The sequence below is a fragment of the Mucor velutinosus genome (assembly GCF_035048745.1).
Source record: "Mucor velutinosus strain NIH1002 chromosome Unknown tig00001564, whole genome shotgun sequence".
Taxonomy (NCBI): Eukaryota; Fungi; Mucoromycota; class Mucoromycetes; order Mucorales; family Mucoraceae; genus Mucor; species Mucor velutinosus.
In genome coordinates this window covers 662,536-681,746 of record NW_027041906.1, presented here as the reverse complement: position 1 = coordinate 681,746, position 19,211 = coordinate 662,536, and the positions used below count along the sequence as shown (strand labels likewise).

General features: G+C 40.2%; 10 protein-coding genes across 10 annotated transcripts; 7 read left to right on the top strand and 3 right to left on the bottom strand.

Moving 5' to 3' along the window:
* Positions 1-537: 537 nt before the first annotated feature.
* ATC70_010502 (uncharacterized protein) lies at positions 538-1,974 on the top strand (the record flags this gene model as incomplete). Its single annotated transcript, XM_064829716.1, has 5 exons — positions 538-805; positions 874-1,247; positions 1,317-1,374; positions 1,438-1,472; positions 1,525-1,974. The coding sequence occupies 5 exons, from the start codon at positions 538-540 to the stop codon at positions 1,972-1,974; spliced, it is 1,185 nt and encodes a 394-aa protein (XP_064682218.1).
* Positions 1,975-3,973: 1,999 nt separating this feature from the next.
* Positions 3,974-4,513, top strand: ERV29_2 (ER-derived vesicles protein erv29; the record flags this gene model as incomplete). Its single annotated transcript, XM_064829715.1, has 1 exon — positions 3,974-4,513. One exon carries the CDS (start codon positions 3,974-3,976, stop codon positions 4,511-4,513), a length of 540 nt encoding a protein of 179 aa, XP_064682217.1.
* Positions 4,514-4,836: 323 nt separating this feature from the next.
* On the bottom strand, positions 4,837-5,220 carry ATC70_010500 (uncharacterized protein; the record flags this gene model as incomplete). The annotated part of the gene is made up of 4 exons (XM_064829714.1): positions 4,837-4,874; positions 4,928-5,002; positions 5,060-5,111; positions 5,164-5,220. The coding sequence occupies 4 exons, from the start codon at positions 5,218-5,220 to the stop codon at positions 4,837-4,839; spliced, it is 222 nt and encodes a 73-aa protein (XP_064682216.1).
* A 270-nt stretch (positions 5,221-5,490) lies between these two features.
* Positions 5,491-6,543, top strand: ATC70_010499 (uncharacterized protein; the record flags this gene model as incomplete). Its single annotated transcript, XM_064829713.1, has 4 exons — positions 5,491-5,883; positions 5,954-6,031; positions 6,092-6,181; positions 6,244-6,543. The coding sequence occupies 4 exons, from the start codon at positions 5,491-5,493 to the stop codon at positions 6,541-6,543; spliced, it is 861 nt and encodes a 286-aa protein (XP_064682215.1).
* Positions 6,544-7,082: 539 nt separating this feature from the next.
* On the top strand, positions 7,083-7,976 carry ATC70_010498 (uncharacterized protein; the record flags this gene model as incomplete). The annotated part of the gene is made up of 2 exons (XM_064829712.1): positions 7,083-7,425; positions 7,489-7,976. 2 exons carry the CDS (start codon positions 7,083-7,085, stop codon positions 7,974-7,976), a joined length of 831 nt encoding a protein of 276 aa, XP_064682214.1.
* A 51-nt stretch (positions 7,977-8,027) lies between these two features.
* Positions 8,028-8,978, bottom strand: ATC70_010497 (uncharacterized protein; the record flags this gene model as incomplete). The annotated part of the gene is made up of 4 exons (XM_064829711.1): positions 8,028-8,049; positions 8,115-8,177; positions 8,233-8,387; positions 8,439-8,978. The coding sequence occupies 4 exons, from the start codon at positions 8,976-8,978 to the stop codon at positions 8,028-8,030; spliced, it is 780 nt and encodes a 259-aa protein (XP_064682213.1).
* Positions 8,979-9,602: 624 nt separating this feature from the next.
* On the top strand, positions 9,603-11,729 carry TPD3_2 (protein phosphatase 2A structural subunit; the record flags this gene model as incomplete). The annotated part of the gene is made up of 6 exons (XM_064829710.1): positions 9,603-9,656; positions 9,712-10,721; positions 10,779-10,942; positions 10,995-11,074; positions 11,128-11,467; positions 11,527-11,729. 6 exons carry the CDS (start codon positions 9,603-9,605, stop codon positions 11,727-11,729), a joined length of 1,851 nt encoding a protein of 616 aa, XP_064682212.1.
* A 2,718-nt stretch (positions 11,730-14,447) lies between these two features.
* ATC70_010495 (uncharacterized protein) lies at positions 14,448-14,824 on the top strand (the record flags this gene model as incomplete). Its single annotated transcript, XM_064829709.1, has 2 exons — positions 14,448-14,641; positions 14,701-14,824. 2 exons carry the CDS (start codon positions 14,448-14,450, stop codon positions 14,822-14,824), a joined length of 318 nt encoding a protein of 105 aa, XP_064682211.1.
* Positions 14,825-15,636: 812 nt separating this feature from the next.
* Positions 15,637-16,262, top strand: GPP1_1 (DL-glycerol-3-phosphatase; the record flags this gene model as incomplete). Its single annotated transcript, XM_064829708.1, has 2 exons — positions 15,637-15,842; positions 15,908-16,262. The coding sequence occupies 2 exons, from the start codon at positions 15,637-15,639 to the stop codon at positions 16,260-16,262; spliced, it is 561 nt and encodes a 186-aa protein (XP_064682210.1).
* Positions 16,263-16,541: 279 nt separating this feature from the next.
* ATC70_010493 (uncharacterized protein) lies at positions 16,542-18,989 on the bottom strand (the record flags this gene model as incomplete). Its single annotated transcript, XM_064829707.1, has 4 exons — positions 16,542-16,986; positions 17,045-17,766; positions 17,824-17,894; positions 17,948-18,989. 4 exons carry the CDS (start codon positions 18,987-18,989, stop codon positions 16,542-16,544), a joined length of 2,280 nt encoding a protein of 759 aa, XP_064682209.1.
* Between the last annotated feature and the right edge of the window lie 222 nt (positions 18,990-19,211).

Here is a 19,211-nt window from a genome sequence, read left to right as displayed (position 1 = left end):
ATTCGCAGCCATGTCAATTTCAAATGGTTGTATAGGCTTATAGTAAGACAATGGGCGTAGCAAGATGAATTAAGCTATGTTGCTTAGCTCGGGGCACTCGTGTACCACGACAATTGCGGTTTTTTTGTGCACTGTGATCTTTACCCGGGAAAAAGCTGCAATAGTAAGCAAATTATCTATAAGCGAATAATTCTTTACAGGCAAAAAATACAAAAATAGAACAATTATTCGGTGTAAAGTGTAACATGTCAAGAGAGGCTAACAAGCTAGTTATTATTATCCATATCATCAGCCAAATATACGATGCCTGACACGATAAATAATATTAAGACATCTGGAGAAAACCAAAGACAGTATAAAAAGAGGGGTACATCTCCAAGTAAAATTTCTTTATTTTCTTCTTACTTCCCCCTTGATTTTGTGGTTATAGCATCCTCGCTTCGTCGTCTGCTTATTTTGCTATTTGATCAGTTCTCCTTTATTCTTTTGCCTCTCTCTCTCTCTCTCTCTCTCTCTTCTTTTCTACAACATCGCATCATGAAATTCGCTTCCATTGCTACAGTCTTGACCTTGATCTCGGTGATTCAAGCTCAAAATGTCACTTCTTCATCAGCCTCTAAGCCTGCTACTTCATCTGCTGTGGCAGGAAACGGCACATCCACATCCACATCTTCTACTCCAGGCCAATTGAGCAGTGGCTATCCTACAGATGGAGCAAAGCCTGTTCCTAAACCTGAATGGTTGGACCTGATCAAAAATGCAAACATCACCAATGCTCCTGTATTAAAGAGCAATGGCGACAATGGTAAATTTCGACATTTTCACATATTTTGACATGTGTGTGTGTGTACTCATCCCATTCATCAACAATAGGACCAAGCACTAGTGGTGCTGACAATTATTGCGATTGGGCTAAATCTGGCTGCATGGGCACTAGTATTGGCGATTGTCCTAAAGGCATGTGGGGTCTTACTTATGATGATGGACCATCTGAATTCTCTCCCATCTTGTACGATTTCCTCAAGACTACAAATCAAAAGGCTACATTATTCATGATCGGTGCCAATGCCATCAAATACCCTGCTACCGTGAAGCGTGCTTACGACGAAGGTCATGAGATTGCCATCCATACCTGGACTCATAGCTACATGACTACCCTTACAAATGAACAGATTGTCGCAGAACTCAAATGGACCGAATTGGCCATCAAAGAGATTACTGGCGTGTCTCCTAGATTGTTCAGACCTGTAAATATCAATCTTGCATGATTCTAAGATGTAGAGTACCTGTTTATTTACTGTTTCTCTCTATAATAGCCTTACGGTGATATCGATAACCGTGTTAGGGACATTGGTACCGCTCTTGGTTTTACCTGTAAGTTGTTTATCTTTACGTTGCACAATCAAATGTAACTCTAACTCTTATATCGTCTATCAGCTGTTATTTGGGATCATGATACCAATGATTGGATGGTAAGTTCACGTAACATGTCCACATGCATTTTTACTCATACATATATTACAGCTTGGTGAAAATGCTCCTGGTTTCAAGGCTGAATGGATTGATGGTAACTTTACTAAATGGATTGCCGAAGCTGCCACTGCTACAACTGGCGGTCTCTCCCTCGAACACGACATCCAGAAGGTTACTGTGGATGCCGCCATCAAAAACTTGCCCGCTCTTCAAAAGGCTTACAAGGTTGTTACCGTTGGCCAATGTGCTGGTATTCCTTCTTACAAGGAAGGCAACGCTACATTACCTATCAACAGCACCGCAATCAGTTCATCTGCTGTTCCATCTGCTACCTCCAGTGTTCATGTCACCCCTGCTGCACCTACTACCACGCAAGCCAGAGCCTCCAATGTAAACAATGTCAGTACAAGTGCTGCTATGCGTAGCACATCAACCTTCTCATCCTCTGTCATGTTGGTCTCTTCTGCAGCTGTATTCATGTTTACGTTATACTTGATTTAAATTATCGTATGATTCTCTCTTGTAATTTATAATCTATTTTCTCTTCTTTCTTCATCATTCATTGCTATATTACATAACTTATCCTTAATCCAACTTTTTTTTGTTAGAGTATCATAAAATAAAATTTTAGTTTGCCATATCTACATGCAAACTTTCCCTAATCTTGTTGCTGTTGTCTCGTAATAATATGTACCTGCAGCTTTCTTATCCTGACTAAACTTTATTATGCAAGTACATGGCTAAACATTTGTGCCGCTCCATAATACGAACTGAGTACAGCGTTGTAAACGAGTAAGATAACATTTCCATATGGATAGATGCGTATAAACTACTATTGCAAACAAACTGTCTCGAGTACTCACTAGGCCTTGTACTCAAAGCAGCATACACAATGATGGGCAGCTTGGCAGTTCCGCATTGCTCATTATAGATCGCATTTGGATGAGTAATTTGCGACCATTATATCTATTATAAATAAAAATGCGCAACAAAAGAAGGATATAGCAGCCTTGTAGATTTCAATTACTTTTCAGACCGCACTTGCCTTTTTATTCGCTTTACAAATGTCAATTGCCTATAACATCATGAAAGGCTTTGATTCTGCCACCAACCAGAATATATTAAAACTCAGATATAGATCGGTTCCAGATTGGACAAATGTTGATCAGAATCTACTCAATTGATCTATTTTGCGACATTCGACTATGTAAAGTGTGATGATCATCCCATGCTTCCTAATACACGTCCCTGGTGGTAGGGCGAAGTGGTAGAAACTCCCGTATGCCAACGGGAGGATCCTGGTTCAAATCCTGGTGAACGCAAGTTGTTTGATTTTTTGAAGTAGTACTGATGTCCTCGTTTGGTGTTTTGTACTCTTATCCATGATCTATATTTTGACGATTTCCGCAAGACTGTATTGGCTCTAGGAGTCGCACCTTATTAGTAGTAGATTTCTTTCCCAACTTAATTCAAAAAATATCTTATTCCCCTTCTTTGCAGACATTGGGTCCACCAACAGTCTTTTCTATCCCTCAGCATGACATTTAAAGGACTTTAAATAAAAACTGGAGCTCGTCTCCCCTACAAAAAAAAAAAAAAAAAAAAAAAAAAAAAAATGCTTCCTAATACATTCTAGGAGAACTTTTCAAGGCGCATCCAATGGTGCTAATTATAATAAGTGTTTTTAATAAACTTATTGAGAAAATTCAAGAAGTATGAAATGGCGTTTTTGGGGGAAATGTCGAAATTTTACATATCAAAGTCTCATAAACAAAGTTTCAGGGGTTGCATTGGGTCGATAGAAACATTCTGATTCAATATATACCATAGTAAAAGTCTTCATTATCAAGGTCAGAAACGCGATCGTTTGATTTTAGATGAAAACCATGAGGGATACCTCATGCTTTTTGGTCGATTTTTTGGCCATGTTTTTTGGGTCCACAAAAAATTGAGCAAACGTGTCAGAAAGTAAGTGCTAGACGAGAGCAATTATCTGGCGCTATTCTGGCAGTCTAACACGGCTTCTAACGCGAGAAAAAACGACTCAAATACATCCAGATATCACTGTGGTTCATATAATTCTGAGTTGATGAAGGCTATTGCAAGCATACAGTCTGTCCGTATATGAATCGGACGCATTGCATTGACTCAATGAATTTTAAAATAGATTGGTTAAAGTTGTAATCCTATCAAGGAGACTATAACAACAAGAACATAGCCTTAATGGAAGCAATTGTGCATCTCACAAAAGCCAACGAGCTTGTAGTGATTTGAGATGGGATAGTATGATGGTGTGCGTTCTTTGAGGCAGCTGAGGAACGCCTATTTCATCAGCTAACACTGTGGTACCATCGCATGAAGGTTTTGCCTGTTTCGTCATATTACAGCAACAAGGCCATTTTGCATGAATGTAAAACAAAAAAAGAGAAAACCGGGGTATAATTGCCTTTTTCTTTTTTCTTTTCTCTTTTTTTTTTCTTCTGTATCAAATAAACACAACATGGAACAAAGAAATGAATTACCAAAGCATATGCCTGTCGATATGGCATTAGCTCCTGACCAAAAGCCTTATGAACATACGCATGTCATACACACAAGCAAACCCACCTCGGAAGAAAATAGGCTCGCTCAACACAGTCTCTCTCCAGAAAAACTAGGCGTTGTAGGTTATGTAAAGGATGTCGCAGGGTTTGTAAAGGACGTGGTTCACGAGAGAAGATCTGCTCGTAGAAGCTCTGCTTCGTCAGTAACATCTGCTTCTGATAAGCCATTGATTGAGCAAGAAACAGCAGCGGGAACAGGAGAAGAAAAGCAAAGACGAAGATCCTCTGCTGAACATGTGTTGCAACAACAGCAAAAGGAACAGCAACAACAAAAACAGCAACAACAACATCCTTCTGGTTTAGCAGGCGCTGTAACTGGTTTATTCCCTGGTGTAGGCAATAGCAATGAAAATGCTGCTGGTTGTACTCATGCCGATGATCTCCGTAACCAGATGATGCATATTAACAGCGAAGAAAATAATCGTAAGATTTTGTAAAAATAAAGTGTATATTTATGAATAAAAGCTATTTTTTGTGCTTTCGAGTACTGGATTCTCCCGCGATGTCTTTTGCTGCTTCTGATATCAGTTGATACTATCGAAATTTGTTGAGCAAAGTGTTTCTTTCAGAGTGTATGAAATCATTACCAAACTGTCGTTACGTCGTGAACACAACTAAAGATGGCATGATTTAGTATACAGCTTGCACTTTTGTCAGTTGGCTCTTTCTATACCTTGACATCTTCCATTGATATAACTGCTCTTTTACCGTGCCTAATCCACTCGTTATTCACTATTTGGGCCATTGACTCACATGATACTTACACTGCAAATGCCTCGAGATCAGTTGCCATAGTTTCTATTAACATTTAGCTTGCAGTTTAACACATATATCAGGGTATATAGACTTACGCATTTGAGTCATCACCACCTCAGCCAAAGAAGCCACAAAAGCCTCAGAGACATCCTTTCTCAAATGTCTAGCAACTGCAGATTCCGCGTTATTTGAGAGATGTTGATATTGCTTTACTACGAGTGAAGTACCTTGGTCTTTGACGATTTCATTGACTTGCTGCCAGATGGCTGTCTGTAATCTCTATGCAATCTAGTTCAGTGGATTAGATAGTGCGTAAAGGTAAAGGACCTACTTGTTCTGGTTGTTGATTTTGATCCTGAGATTGCTCTTCTTCACTCTCAAAGTTCATGTGCTTTTGTACAGTGATTACACAAGAAAAGAAATTTAACTACACCAAAATTTTTGTGACCCTTCCTCCTCCTTCTCTCCACAACTCTTCCCGCGCTCAACATAGAACAGAAACGAGCTGCATATAAAAACTAGCGACGTGGTAGACCACTTGACCAATTACGCTACATCCTGATGATATCCTCATTGCCATAACCAGCTGTTTTGAGGGGGGGAGGATATCCTCATTTTTTTTCTTTTCTTCTTTTTTCTTGTTCTCCAACAAATAATCATGCCAATTCCATCCATTGTATCTTCATCTTCTTCAAACGCTACTCCACTTCCTGTGGTTACTATAACAAATCCATCGCTCGATGAGATTGTCCTTCAAGAGGACTCAAAATGCAAACAGCAGCCCACGATCAAATCCGAAGCTAGTACAGTCAGTAGCAATTCTATGGAAACTGAGGTCAGTTACAATACAAAACAGCATGTCAAGTCATGCCACAAGATAAACAAAGCGGTGGTGTTGCTTCATGCGAGACGTGAGGAGGACGACAAGGTTGCAAACATCAACGAAGATAGACTTCGCCCCGTGTGCGTTGGTGGTTTGTATGCTGGGTCAGTTTTCCGTGGCACACAAAAGTGTGGTACAGCTAGTTATGAAGTGAATGTAGAGCTGCTGGTAAGTGCCGTGTGTGCGTTTGTGTGTCTGTATGAGTACAAGCCTCACTTATACCATGCCTTTCCGTTAGCATGTAGACATGAAAGAGAGCAATCTGTGTGGCTACTTGAAGATTAAAGGTTTGACTAGTGAGTTCCCGGAGCTTACGGTATGTGGGTTATTATGGAAACATACTCATGTCAAATGGGCTTACCTGGTTGAACGATAGACATTTTTCCAAGCTGAGATCATTGGCCCCAAATACTCTTTTCACACTCGCAAGTGGCAGGCAGATCAACAAAGCGATCTCTTGCATTGGGTAAGGCAACTACATATGTATAGAATCGTCGATAAAGTTTTGATCAAGTTGATTCCGTATAGAAAAAATTTCCATCTTTCAAGCCTTATGTAGACACATTCAACCGTGATGGTTTCAACTATGATTACAAGGCAAATGACGACTTTATTTACATGCGATGGAAGGAGACCTTTTTGGTGCCTAATCACCATGTGAGCGCTATTGATGGTGCTAGTTTCGCTGGCTTCTATTACATCTGCTATCAACGCTCAACTAACAGCATCAGAGGCTTTTACTTTTTCCGTCATCACAAGGATTGGTTTCAGGAACTTAACTTGGATCATACTCCTGCAAATGCTTTTGGATCATTCGAGTTTCGTTGAATCAATTCAGGCATTGCACATTTCAACAGATATCACCCAATAACTCTCACAATACCTGGTTCTTACACAACTTTTACTTTCTTTCTCTTGTTTCCTGTATATATTAATCCACTCTTATTCTGTTCACGCCTTCCTTTTCCTTTGTATATCAATCTGAAGATTAAAAAATCTTGTAATCTCACCATTCTGAAGGTGATCTCGGTGATCAATGACTTGTGCCTGATCCACTTTTTCGGCGTGATAGACATTGTGCATTAGTGGCTTCGAGATAAAGCTCGACAGTAGACTACATCAGGATACTTCATATTGAGATAGAGGGGATCTGATGTTCCTATCTCGTAGCAGGCTTTCATAACACAGATGCAATGCTTGCTAGCTCTACCATCGAGTCAACAGGCTTCCCGAGTCAAACAAAACGTCATTTCAAGCTGGATCAGCTTTCGATGATTTATTGGCTGGAGGATAACGCGTGTGGGTGGTCTTGAATAATAAATTCAAATTGGCGCGCGATTCCCTTGTCCATTTTACATATTCCCAACATGACAATCGATTGCTATAAACTTTTAGAATTGGACAAGACGAATGCCACGATTAGCGCTATTAAAAAAGCCTATAGAAAACTCGCATTGAAATACCATCCTGACAAGCAGCCCGTAGATGCAACAGACGAACAAAAGGAGCAAGCCAACACCTCTTTCCAGCAATTAGGCATGGCGTATGCTGTGCTCAGTGATCCCAAACGTAAGGAGCGCTATGATCGAACTGGAAGCATGGATGAAAGCGAGTTTGAAGGCGATAAGGATTGGAATGCCTACTTTAAAGAACTGTGGACAGGCGTTGTCAATGCAGAAACCATTGAGGCACAAAAGGCGAAATATCAAGGTATTTTTTTTTTGTAAACTAGTTGCATGCTCTCACTTGACATTCATCAAATGCTATTTTAAGGCTCTGGGGAGGAAAAGAAGGACGTACTCGCAGCTTATGAGATATACAAAGGACATATGGGCAATATCCTGGACACAGTCGAGTGCAGCACAGCTGTGGATGGGGAAAGATTCAAAAAGATGATCCGCTCAGCTATCAACGACAAGACTGTGCCACATTATGAGTTATTTGACAAGACAACAACGCCAAGAGAGCATCAAAAACGCCTGGATGCCGAGAAAAAGGAAGAGGCGGCATTCTTGAAACGACAGAAAAACGACAAGAAACAAAAGACGCCAGAGAAAAAGGACGACGGTGAGGATGGCTCACTTTTAGCATTGATACAGAATAGAGCCAAAGAGAGAAACGCAAAGATGAATTCTATTATTGATTCAATTGAGCAAAAGCAAAAGCAAAAGCAAAAGCGCGGCAAAAAGAGAAAAGAGCCTGATATGCCATCAGAGGAAGAGTTCTTGAAGTTGCAATCAAAAATGTTCAAAAAGGACTAGATCACATCAACAAAGGCTATACGAATAGGGATAAAACTGTATATGAAATGTCTATTTGCCACCACCAAGATGCCTGTCGTTTCAGTGTATCATGTTAATACTACTTGAAATAAAGCAAATCGTCCTCAGTTTACTTACTTTGCTTTGTGATCTCCAGGAGAAACATACTTTTTCAGTGACCAAATACCTCTTTTGAAGAATCTGATAAAGATAGACGTTAGATCCATATCAAAAATGGAGAAAAGTGTATTATTACTTCGCTCTGGATTCGTATTTCTTTAGCTGATCCAACATGCCTGCGTATTGTGCCCCCTTGGCTACATAAATGCTTGCTAATCCAGCCTTCAACATTTCTGCAGATACATTTTTCTTGAGAAAGAACGGCGGCTTTCTAACATAAGCCATGGCCACCTGTAGCATGCATTAATTAAAGTGGTTTGCACTACTAGCATGTACACTTACCACACGAGCGTATTGATCTCTACTGAGCAATTGCACTTGTACCCTTTTATTCAGCACTAATTTCGTCAAATATTGCTTTGCCTCGGCACTGAGCGGTTGGGCTGGCATGCCGAAATGAGCTCCTTCAGGTGCATCCACACCAGCTATACGTATTGAGATGGTTTGATTTTGCAATTCCTTTCGGGTCTTTGGTATATTTCTGACCCATCCCCAACCCAACCCTGGTGTATGGTAAAGACGAAAGTTATCGCTGTCTCCAACTGCCACTACCTTTCCTCGTATCTTGGTCGCTTTCTCGAATACTTCGGGTGGTATATGGCCAGCTGTCTTGTATCTCTTACCGACTACGAATCGAGATACTGCCCAGACAGCAGGTATGCCTATCACGATGCCCACTGCTACTGGACGCCATATACTTTGGACGACTGAATCTGCCCAGTTGCTCAGCTCCTCTTCTGATCCTACATAATCACGAAACTTTGCTGTGATATCGTTCCATGTTTTCCAAGGTTCCTTGTCGCCTTGTTTGTTATTTGGCATGCTGCCTATGTATCAAGCAAATGAAAGAAAAAGTGTGTGGCTGTATTGCACTTGATGGAGGATTGTAGGCCATCGAAGACGCGGAGTTCATCAAACGCAATGCAATAGTACAACATTGGAGTTGCTGTGAGATGATTGCCCTTGACTACTAGGCCATATCATCATCCATGGCTTGAAAAAAAAAAAGCATGTGCGCACCGGTCAGTCCAAACATTCGGCTGCAAAATCCACATGTCTCTGCGTTTGATGGTGTAAATCTGTGCTCATAAAGCAGAGGGCGTTGTCGGAGTAGATCCATCATTACGAAATCCACCATGCTTTTATACAATTTAAAGAGGGATTGTTTGCCCAAATGCTCGAATTAAGTAAGCAAAATTTCACATAGACATTGCGTATCGATATACCAACGATTTCCATGATCAGTACAGGTATCAATGTCGAGTAGATGAGCCAATGTTGGCATGACACAGACCGTGTCAGTAGTCACAATGAAAAAAATTCTCCAGTATTTGACTCTGGTAGCCCGTCCCAAAGATGGGTGATGGGTTGAGCACTAAACATTTACTCTATTTCACTATACCAAAAAAAAAAAATTATTATCTTGGGAGACGAGACAGATAAAAAATGAGCAACAACAACAATAATAATGGCGAGAAAGATGATTCTCTTGTTCAACAAGTAAAAACTTGATTTAAATATTGGAAAAATGCAAATGTCTAATATTTTCCTATAGAATAACAGCGGCACAGCCTCTCCTTCGACATCTTCACCAAACACCAACAACAACGATGATGAAGAAGTGATCACCCAACTTACGCTGGCCGGTTTGAAGGTGCTGATGGTTCGCAAACGCGACCAGATCATATACAAACTACCTGACAACATGCAAGTGGCTGCGATTGGTGATGAGCAGCGCCAACAACTCATGAAGGAAATTCAATCACTACACGCTGCTACAATGGCTGCTGCTGCCAATGCTCAACAACAACAACAACAACAACAACAACAACAACAACAACAACAACAACAACAGCAGCAGCAGCAACAACAAAAGCAACAACAACAAAAACCAACTGATATTAAACCTATCGCACCTAGAAATGAATCACTGAATCCTTTAGATACACCTCCTAAACCTACTGCTGCTGAAGCTGATGCTATCAAGGAGACAGCTCGCAAGTTAAGAGAAGAATTAGAGCAACAGCAACAATTACAAATGCTTCAACAATCTCAAAAAGCTGGCAACGCAACCAATTTCGATCCGAATGACAGCAAATCATCCACCCGCAAATACAACAAGACTGGAAAGTATTCAAAGAAGCGTCAACAGCAGCTGCAACAGCAATTGTATCAGCAATTGCAACAACAGTATCCTCAGCAGCAACAGTTGACGCAGCAACAGTTGCTTGCCTTGCAACAGTCGCTACAGCAACAGACCACGATCAACACTGGCTACGATAATAGATCATCTTCCACTATACCCATGACAGGCAATACAACTGCCACTAGTACACCTCTCAGTAGTGCACCCAATTCGTCGCTCCCCTTCCCTCCTATTGCTCAGCAACAGGCACAGCAAACACAGCAACAAGATAACAGTGCCAAATCCTCGCCTGTTCCTCCTACTCCACCTCCTGTGCCTATTCAACAACAAATCCAACAAAAGACGCTTCCACCAGCAGATTCTATCTTGTCTAAGCGATTGCCAGAAGAAGAGTTACAGCATCGAGAGGTCAAAAAGAGGTGTGTGATGAATACTCCAATGCGTTATTGGGTTAATATTGACTTTTTGATATCTAGATGTGTGGAATCATTATTAGCAGACCATAGATCAGTTACTTTTCCTGATTACGAGAAGCCATTCACCTCTGTTCGAGACGCCATGAAGCGATTGATGCCCTATCACATTTATCAATATCCTAAAGGAGATTTAGATGCCAACAAGATTCCTTTGGAGAGACAAGGTAAAGAATGTGGTCTAAAGAGCGAAGGATATGAGTATTAATGGTTTTGTAGATCATACTATGATTGAGATTTTTAAATGCCAGTCTGATCTATTTGAAAAGCATGGAAATACCAGCAAAAAGATTGAAAAGGTTAGTTAATGGGAGCTTGTGGCATAGACGCGATCACTGAAATCAGCCTGCAGAATCAGGGGAAGCTGTCCTTAAAGATAATGATGGAAAGACAAGTTTTAGCTGAGCAAAGACAAAAGCTGACAGAGGAGCAGAACAGAGTGCAAGCTGAACAAGCAGCACAACACCAAGAATTGATGCGTTTACAAACAGAGAAAGCCAGAATAGAACAGGAGACCAAACAGCAACAGCAATTACAGCAACAACAGCAGCAAATTCAACCTCAGTCTCAGACACCAGCACAACTACAACCTCCACAACAATTGCAGCAAATCTTGCAACAAATCTTGCCTCCACAGGCTTTGGAGCAACTCCAGCAACAACAGCAACAACAGCAACAACAACCCAATTCAGGTAATGATAACTGACATGCTGCTTTATGTTATTTTATACTAAATACCAAATACTATTAGCAGCTGCTACCGCCAATTATGCTAGTGGACTTGCTCAAGCAACTGCTTTATTGCAAAATCCGCAATTTGTCAACCAATACAGCCAGTTAAGCCCAGACCTACAAGCTAAATTACTAAGAAATAGAGAACAGTTAGTTGCTTTAATCGAAAAGCAGCAGATCCCCAGCAATCCCAACAATAATAACAGTGGACAGCAATCCTAATTAACTGTAAATATCTTGACGTTACTATACCTTCCTGTCGCCATGAATAAAGCAGAGCTACTCGTTTTAGTAATACTAAATTTCGCAAATTGAGGTTTTGATAAGCATAGTAACATCATGCGGCTCCTTTTCTCTTCTTTATCGTCATTTCTACTGACTGAGATATTGATACAACATCTCTGAAAGTAGTGACATGTTTTACGGCCAAATTTTATGAGACAAACCGTTGTGTAGTTGGATTTTAGATTGGATGGGTTATTGCTGAGAAATAGACGATATTCGAATCAAGTTAACTTTGAGTAATGAGCTTCATAAAAGAAGAACATGTTAATTACAAAAAGTGTTTACGCGTAACAGATTGGTGGATCAGATGTTCGAAAACTTTGCATTTAAAACCGCTTGATTATAAGATGCTTCGTTGAGGATTGGCAAAGGTTCAAAGGTGCTGTATGCTGCGCATTTTACGAGAAAGGTGGAACAGTTATTCCAAGCCCTATGCTGATGCTAGAGACTTTATATTGGATCATTATTATATGCCTGCATTGAGGGGTTCAACATCAACGTATAGACTTTAAGTCTATTTTTACGGCTGGACATGGCATCTCTTTTGTGGAAGACTATCAAAAGTGCCCTGCTGATCTGATAAACATTACGTTCAATCCAAACAAGTCGTTAGATTCAAATTTGCTTAATATCATGAACGCTCAAGGTTTCTAATTATTATAATAATCGTGTATTTCAAAAGATAGATTTGAGCCTAAGAATTAGAATACACACGTCTATCACTTAGAAATCAAGTTTTGTACAATGCGGAACATCTGGATTATTAGAAAAAAAAAAACTCTGATTTACTTGCTTGTTTGACAGCACAACCTACTAACCTACTACAACTTATTTTCAGGCCAAATTCTGTTCAAACCTAGCTATTTTCAATTACTCATAACTCATGGCACAAAGTGTTCTGTGATGTATCAGAAATAAATTATTTATAAAAAGAGTGTGAAATTAATCAGGTAAAGAATGTCGTTTATTACATTGAAAATAAGAGGGTTTATATACTATTCGAATTGAGGGATTTGATGTGAGGATAAGGTATTAGATGGGTTGATTTGGGTGATAGGATAATAGATCCAGTCAATTATCCTGAACATGCCATGATATAGATTCGTAACTGAATCCTGTTTCATGTCAAAGTTTATGATCTGATGTGATCGGTGCTTGAACTGATTGTTTCTACGCATTTGGGGATCCGGTTTAGAAATGATACATCAAACTGGTTGACTTTCTGTCGATCTGTCATGTATTATTATTTTGTGTTTGTAATAAAAATGGATTCAAATATTGACACAATTGAAGTCCTTCTCTATTCAAATGTAAGATAAGATGCGATGATTGAATGCATCGTTCATTAAACAGTTTCATGTGAGGAATGTCTTTTAAAGTTATCAGATGCGAAAGTTATACAAGAGGTAGTACCACTTCAGCACAGCGTTGCTTACGTTGTTGTTGCAACAGTATTATTCTGGCTATCCTGCCACTAAACAATTGTTTTTGTTGTAGTTGATGAATTCGTAATAATAAGTCGATGATAATAATCAGTTGTCAACTGTATCTTAAACGAAAGCCAAAAGCTTCTTTATTACAGGGCATCTAACTAGCTTAAATATGATAAATCCCTGGTCAATGACTACTACGTTGAAATGGTATATAAATAGCAGGCCACTGGGGTCCTATGGATTGTTGGTATAACTTGTTGAAAGGCCACCTAAGTCGATATGTTGCATGTAGTGTAGGTGGATCTCGATATCTTGACATTAGGGAGATTGAATCTATTGTAGTTCCTGAGGCACCTGTGCACACACAATTGACTGGACTTGTAAACATAGATGTGATGTGATACGATAAACATCATCTATGCTGCTACCCTGTAAAAGGTGGCTTGAGGAGAAAGTGAAAGTACCCTAAGATGCATGCTTGTAGGCAACAATCATGCAGTATCCATGAGCTAACAAGACTTCACATTTCACTTGTTGGGCCAGCTGTTCCGGTAACACATTGTAGCTTGTGGCTAACGGGACAACAAGCCTGTATGCAAAAGGGTAACAGATGAAGCTATTTTGAATAAATAATATTCGAACAATGGCTTTTTAGTTTGTCTTTACCAAACATCTACGATTGCGAGAACTCGTGCATGCTACGTTTAATATGTGCAATATACCGGTCTTCTTTAGGATGAAGTTGTAAATTTGCATTTATCAAAGCTTTGCATCGCAATATGAGAAGTTGTTGTAGCCGAATGATTAGCTCAATCCCTGGACATTTGGGACCTTCTAGAGAGTGTATAGTGGCGTCAGTAGGACATGCTTAGATTTATATTATTTCTGAGCAATAGCCATTGCATAAATCACAACTGAATCCAGGGAAGATTGGCTTTGATAGATGCTGCAAGAAAAGGGGCGCAGAGGATTACTAAGTCAAATGGTTTGAGACCCCAAGTATTGGTATTTGTGTGATTGATCTCCCCTTTAGTTTGGATGAATGTAGATAAAGATAGACTTGGTTTGGTCAGTTGCTTGGCTATATAATAATAGAAGTTGGCCTTCTTGGATTTAGTACCATCGTGTGCCAAGTGATGCGTTTGGCCTCAAAATTAGTATAAAACCAAGAGATGGTACCAATATCTGCTGTGGTTTTTTCAGAAACATTTACATTTACAAAATGCAAAAGTCTTTCGCATCTATTGCTTTGCTCTTGATTGCCTTTTTGATTTCTGTTACTCAAATAGCAGCTGCTTCTGTCGAAATTCAAGATGACAAAGCGGAGGTCAGGGAAGCAGGTTTCCCTGTCTATGATATGTATAGGTCCATGTATGATCAGTATTACAGTCGCTGGGTCGCTCATGCCATGATGATGTAAGTTGCCAATCTTGGATAATGTATGATTGATTTGGCTGAATTCATTTCATTTATAGGGATAGAGAAGCTGAACCTGCTCAATTTCCCCCTTTCCCTCCATTCCCACCTCCACCTACTTTCCCTCCTTTCCCTCCTCCACCTACCTTCCCTCCATTTCCTCCATTTCCTCCTCACTCTTAACTTCAGATAGATTTAAATGGCCTTGTGATTTTGATATCATTGAGATCCGAGGAGCTGGTTACTTTTTAGCAACCTAAACCTTTCTCTTATGCAATAAACTTTCTTTAAACAATAATCATGTCAACCATTACTTTTTATGTATATATTCAATTTGAATGTAATGCGTGATCTTGGATCAGCATTGATTACTATTGTCTTGTTTAGTATTGTTATTACCAAAATAGAACCAATGATCGAAATATTTCGCATCTCTTAAAGAAATTTAAAGTATTTAAAATAGAGGAGCTGATAGAACTGTTAGATATATGCTATGACTCTTGGCTACGCTAAAATCGTCCAGATTTAACAAATAAATTTGTTTTTTCCAATGGTTGAATCAATATTTCTCCTCTTATCATCCAAATCCTCATCTCCAGAAGCTAATTTATAGTATTCATGATACAATAAAGGGGTTTAAGCTATTTCTGATAGTGATAGATTGACTTAGATGTAGTTACTATTTTGAGCGTGCCAAAATTAGAGAAATCATCATCAAATAATGTAAACCAAACAGATGCACACCACTGTAAACTACATAAATCACAAACATCTATATACATCTTTGCATAATCTCCATTTCAATGTATCATTCCTCCTTTAATATAGAAACTACAAACCTGATTTGGCCGCTTCTTTCAATGGCATTATTATTAGAAGTTGGACTTGGCTGCAGCTTTCCATGGTTCATGATGGATCAGGCCCTACATTTGTATAAAAGCGAGAGGATTTGGTAGCAATATTGGAGATAATTCCGTCTACTCTTCAATAGTAAAATGTTCAGTCTTTTGAAATCCATTGCCATCCTCTTGGTGGCCTGTTTGGCTGCTTTGGTTTACGTATCGGCTGCTCCAGTTGAGCGTCCAGTCAATGGCGCAGTTGAAGCATCTGACATTGAGAAAGCAAGTTTCAACTCTTTGAATGACATCTACAAGCCTCACTATGATCGATATTACGCTAAATTCGCCTCTAATTCTCTTGTGTAAGCTTTCAACTTGCCAAATAAAGGGTGTGTGTATTGACTAATGCTCTTGTAATCGCTTCTAGTGCTAGAAACCATGAACACGATGACCATAATGGCGACGATGATAACGATTCTTGCAACGGTAGAGATGACGACCATGATAGCTGCGATAATGACGATGAATCTTGTGATAATTGTGATAATGAACATGATGACTGTCATGACAATGGCTCTTGCAACCGTCAAGGTAATGATCATAACGGATGCGGTGATGATGGCTCGTGCGATGATGAACATGATGGACGTGAAGAGAGCACAGGAAACGAACCACACTCTTCTACTTCTGTTACTGTAATTTATCCTCCCTCCCCACCACTTGCACCCTTTCCTCCATTCCCTCCTCCAGCTACCTTCCCTCCATTCCCTCCATCTTCTTAGTCTTTGATACTGCAATTACGATTTGGCCTCAACATCATTTTAAGTCCAAGCAGTTAATCACATTAGCGCCATGATCCATTCTCTTTTATAATAAAGGAATTGCTTTTTCATCCTGAACTTTGACATTAAATATTCAAGCTTAAAGGATATAAGAGAGCTGTTTGGCAGCTAGTTGGTGACAATTGTATTCATATCTTTCTTCCAATTTGATTAAACTATAGCAATACTTGTTCATCGATGGGTGATTTATTGGCGATAAATGCACGGATAACGCCCTATTTATACTTCAACAGTATCTCGACGGAACGCCTTTGTAACCAACTTCCAGCGAAAGAGCAATGTGGTTACCAATTCATACAATCCTACTAACAAGATGATGGGAGAATAAATAATGTACCAGAGTACTTGATGTGCCTTTTCAACCCAAACAACAGGCGATTGGCATTTGAACACCACGCGAGCGAACCAGCGAATGACACCAAAGATCAGATCAATCATAATGCTTGGAATAAAGGCGTTCAATATAGGACTAGACTTGAGGCAGCGATTGATAACCCAGTTGCGCTTCACAGTATCAATGCGAGTGTTGATTTCCAAAATCGTGCTCAAGAATGAAGCAGTAAGTAGTGATCCAAGAATGACTACTGTCAAAAAGAGATACACAGCAAGCAAAAGACCAGCTACTTGAGGTTGATAAAATAGAGTGTCACCAATCTCGGGTGCACTAATCAAACAACTTGTATTAGCATCCAAGATGTCAAGCTACCTGTGTATGTACTTACTGGAGAGCACCTAGGATCAACAAACGCAACATGGCCAGAGGATGAATATCGTTGAACTGCAATGCACCCAAAGCGACCCAGAAACCAATAATGACAAAAATACCAAGAGCAAGCACCCAAAGGCTGTTGACAAAACATTGATGCAAAACGTAGTTGGTCTTTGCAGTGTTCCAACACAAGTCAGAGGACGTTGTGAAGACACGGAAGAACATCAAAGGAGTAGCCAGAATCAACAGGATGAATGAGAAATTGAGAAAGTAATATTCATCTTCAATACTCTCGACGACAAGCAAGGTAAAAAATCGAATAATAAAGGAGGACATCAAGAGGCCAACAGTAAGCAGAGAGATGTATGACGAAATTTTTTTGAGGTATGTAAAGGGCTGTACCCATAGTTTGAAGAGCTCGGCAAGCATATCGGAGACGACAAGAACATAGTAAATGTACTCGTACGAGAAGGGAGTATCTGAGGTGTATTCAATGTTGGAAACGGTAGCCAAGTGGAAAGCCAGGTAGATCAAGGCAGAGAACAGGGCAAGCAGAGTCTGGTACCTTGCACTCGGCCAACGAGCTAAAAAGTCGACAAATGTACGCCAAATAACAAACCATGCAAAGTTCTTTTTAGGAGGCTCCTCACTGGCTTTTACCCCTGAATTGTGCACCCAAATGTTGCTTGGATGTTTGGGGTCCTGACGCCAATTGGGACCTGATCGCCACAGATCCTATTCCAAAACCTGCTTTAGCATGCACTCCACTAGAAATCATCAACATACGAGTACCTCAATCACACGCTGAACGCGTACATCATTCAGAATCAATTGACTGTCGTTTTCCACAGCCCATTCCAAAGCTGTGGACAGCGGTTAGTAGCCATTTTCCTTCAATGTACAACATAGCACTTGCCTGATTTGTTATTGAGCCACTTATTTGTTAACATTTCATACAAGACAACATGGGAGACAGACTTATCCTGTACCTTGAGACCAATATTTAAAGTAGACAAGGCCAACGACTGCAGCGATACATCAGTTTCGACAGAATGACCGGAAGATTGCCGACGTTCGTGTAACAGGGCCAAAACGGCACAGACGGAAGCGTTTTTGGCTACATCAAATACGCTTTCAGCGGATGAGGGGATCCCTTCTCCTTGCTTCTTTTGTTTCACAACAGTTACATTAACCCCATCACCACCATGAGATGTCGAATTGCCATGGCCATTATTGAGCAAAGTAGTCGTCGTAGTTGTCGTTGCCGTTGCAGTGCTGTTTTCTCCATTGGCAAGCAAGCTAGCGGAAGAACTGTTGTTGCTCCCTGTTGCCCACCCGTGCTTTATCTTCCATTTGTCAGTGGCAAATTTGAGAGCATCCACCGCAAAATCTCGCCTTCTTAAGCGCTTGCCACCTTGATCAGATTTAGTCGATTTATTGCCATCAATGGACCATTCACTCAATTTCTTTTTGAGCAAGATGCGTGTACTGCCAGCATCACTATCACTGTCGCTGCTGCTACTACTGCTGCTGCTGCTACTGTTAGAAGAGGGCGCAGGTACAGCGGCATCACTGCGTTGGCTTTGCTTTTCCTTGCGTTTCTGCTTCTTTTCATCAAGCAAGGCACGCTCTTGCTGCTTCTTCTTGATCTCGCTAAACACCAAGATATCTTGAATCTTTTCAGTGAGCTGATGTGTGGGAATAGCGGGTTGTCCAGCCGAGATGACACTATTATACAAATGACGTGTGGTAGTAAGAGTAGCATTTCCATTGCCATTCAGAAAGTGATGATGGCTCTCCTGAGATGAAGTGCCCATAGTGATCACCGTCTGGCTTGTAGTGGAGGATTCTTGATGCACTTTCTCGCGAGTGCTGTAGCTCGTGGTGGATGTATTTAGGAGCCTTGTACGCTCAGAGGTACCAGTAGGCACAGGTGAGCCTGGGATATTATCAGACATACTTGAATGAGAGAAAGAGGAAAAGAGAAACAAGAAAAGGAATCAATGGAAACTAACTAACATCAAACTTTCATGCTGTGAAACTGTAAATTGGCGTAATAATATTTTGTTTATTATCTATATGGTAGGGTGTACAAATATGATATAGTAAGGTATATATTGATGAGACAGCTAGCTGATAGCGAGTAGAAGCTATCAGCTAAAAAAAGGGGATGAAATATT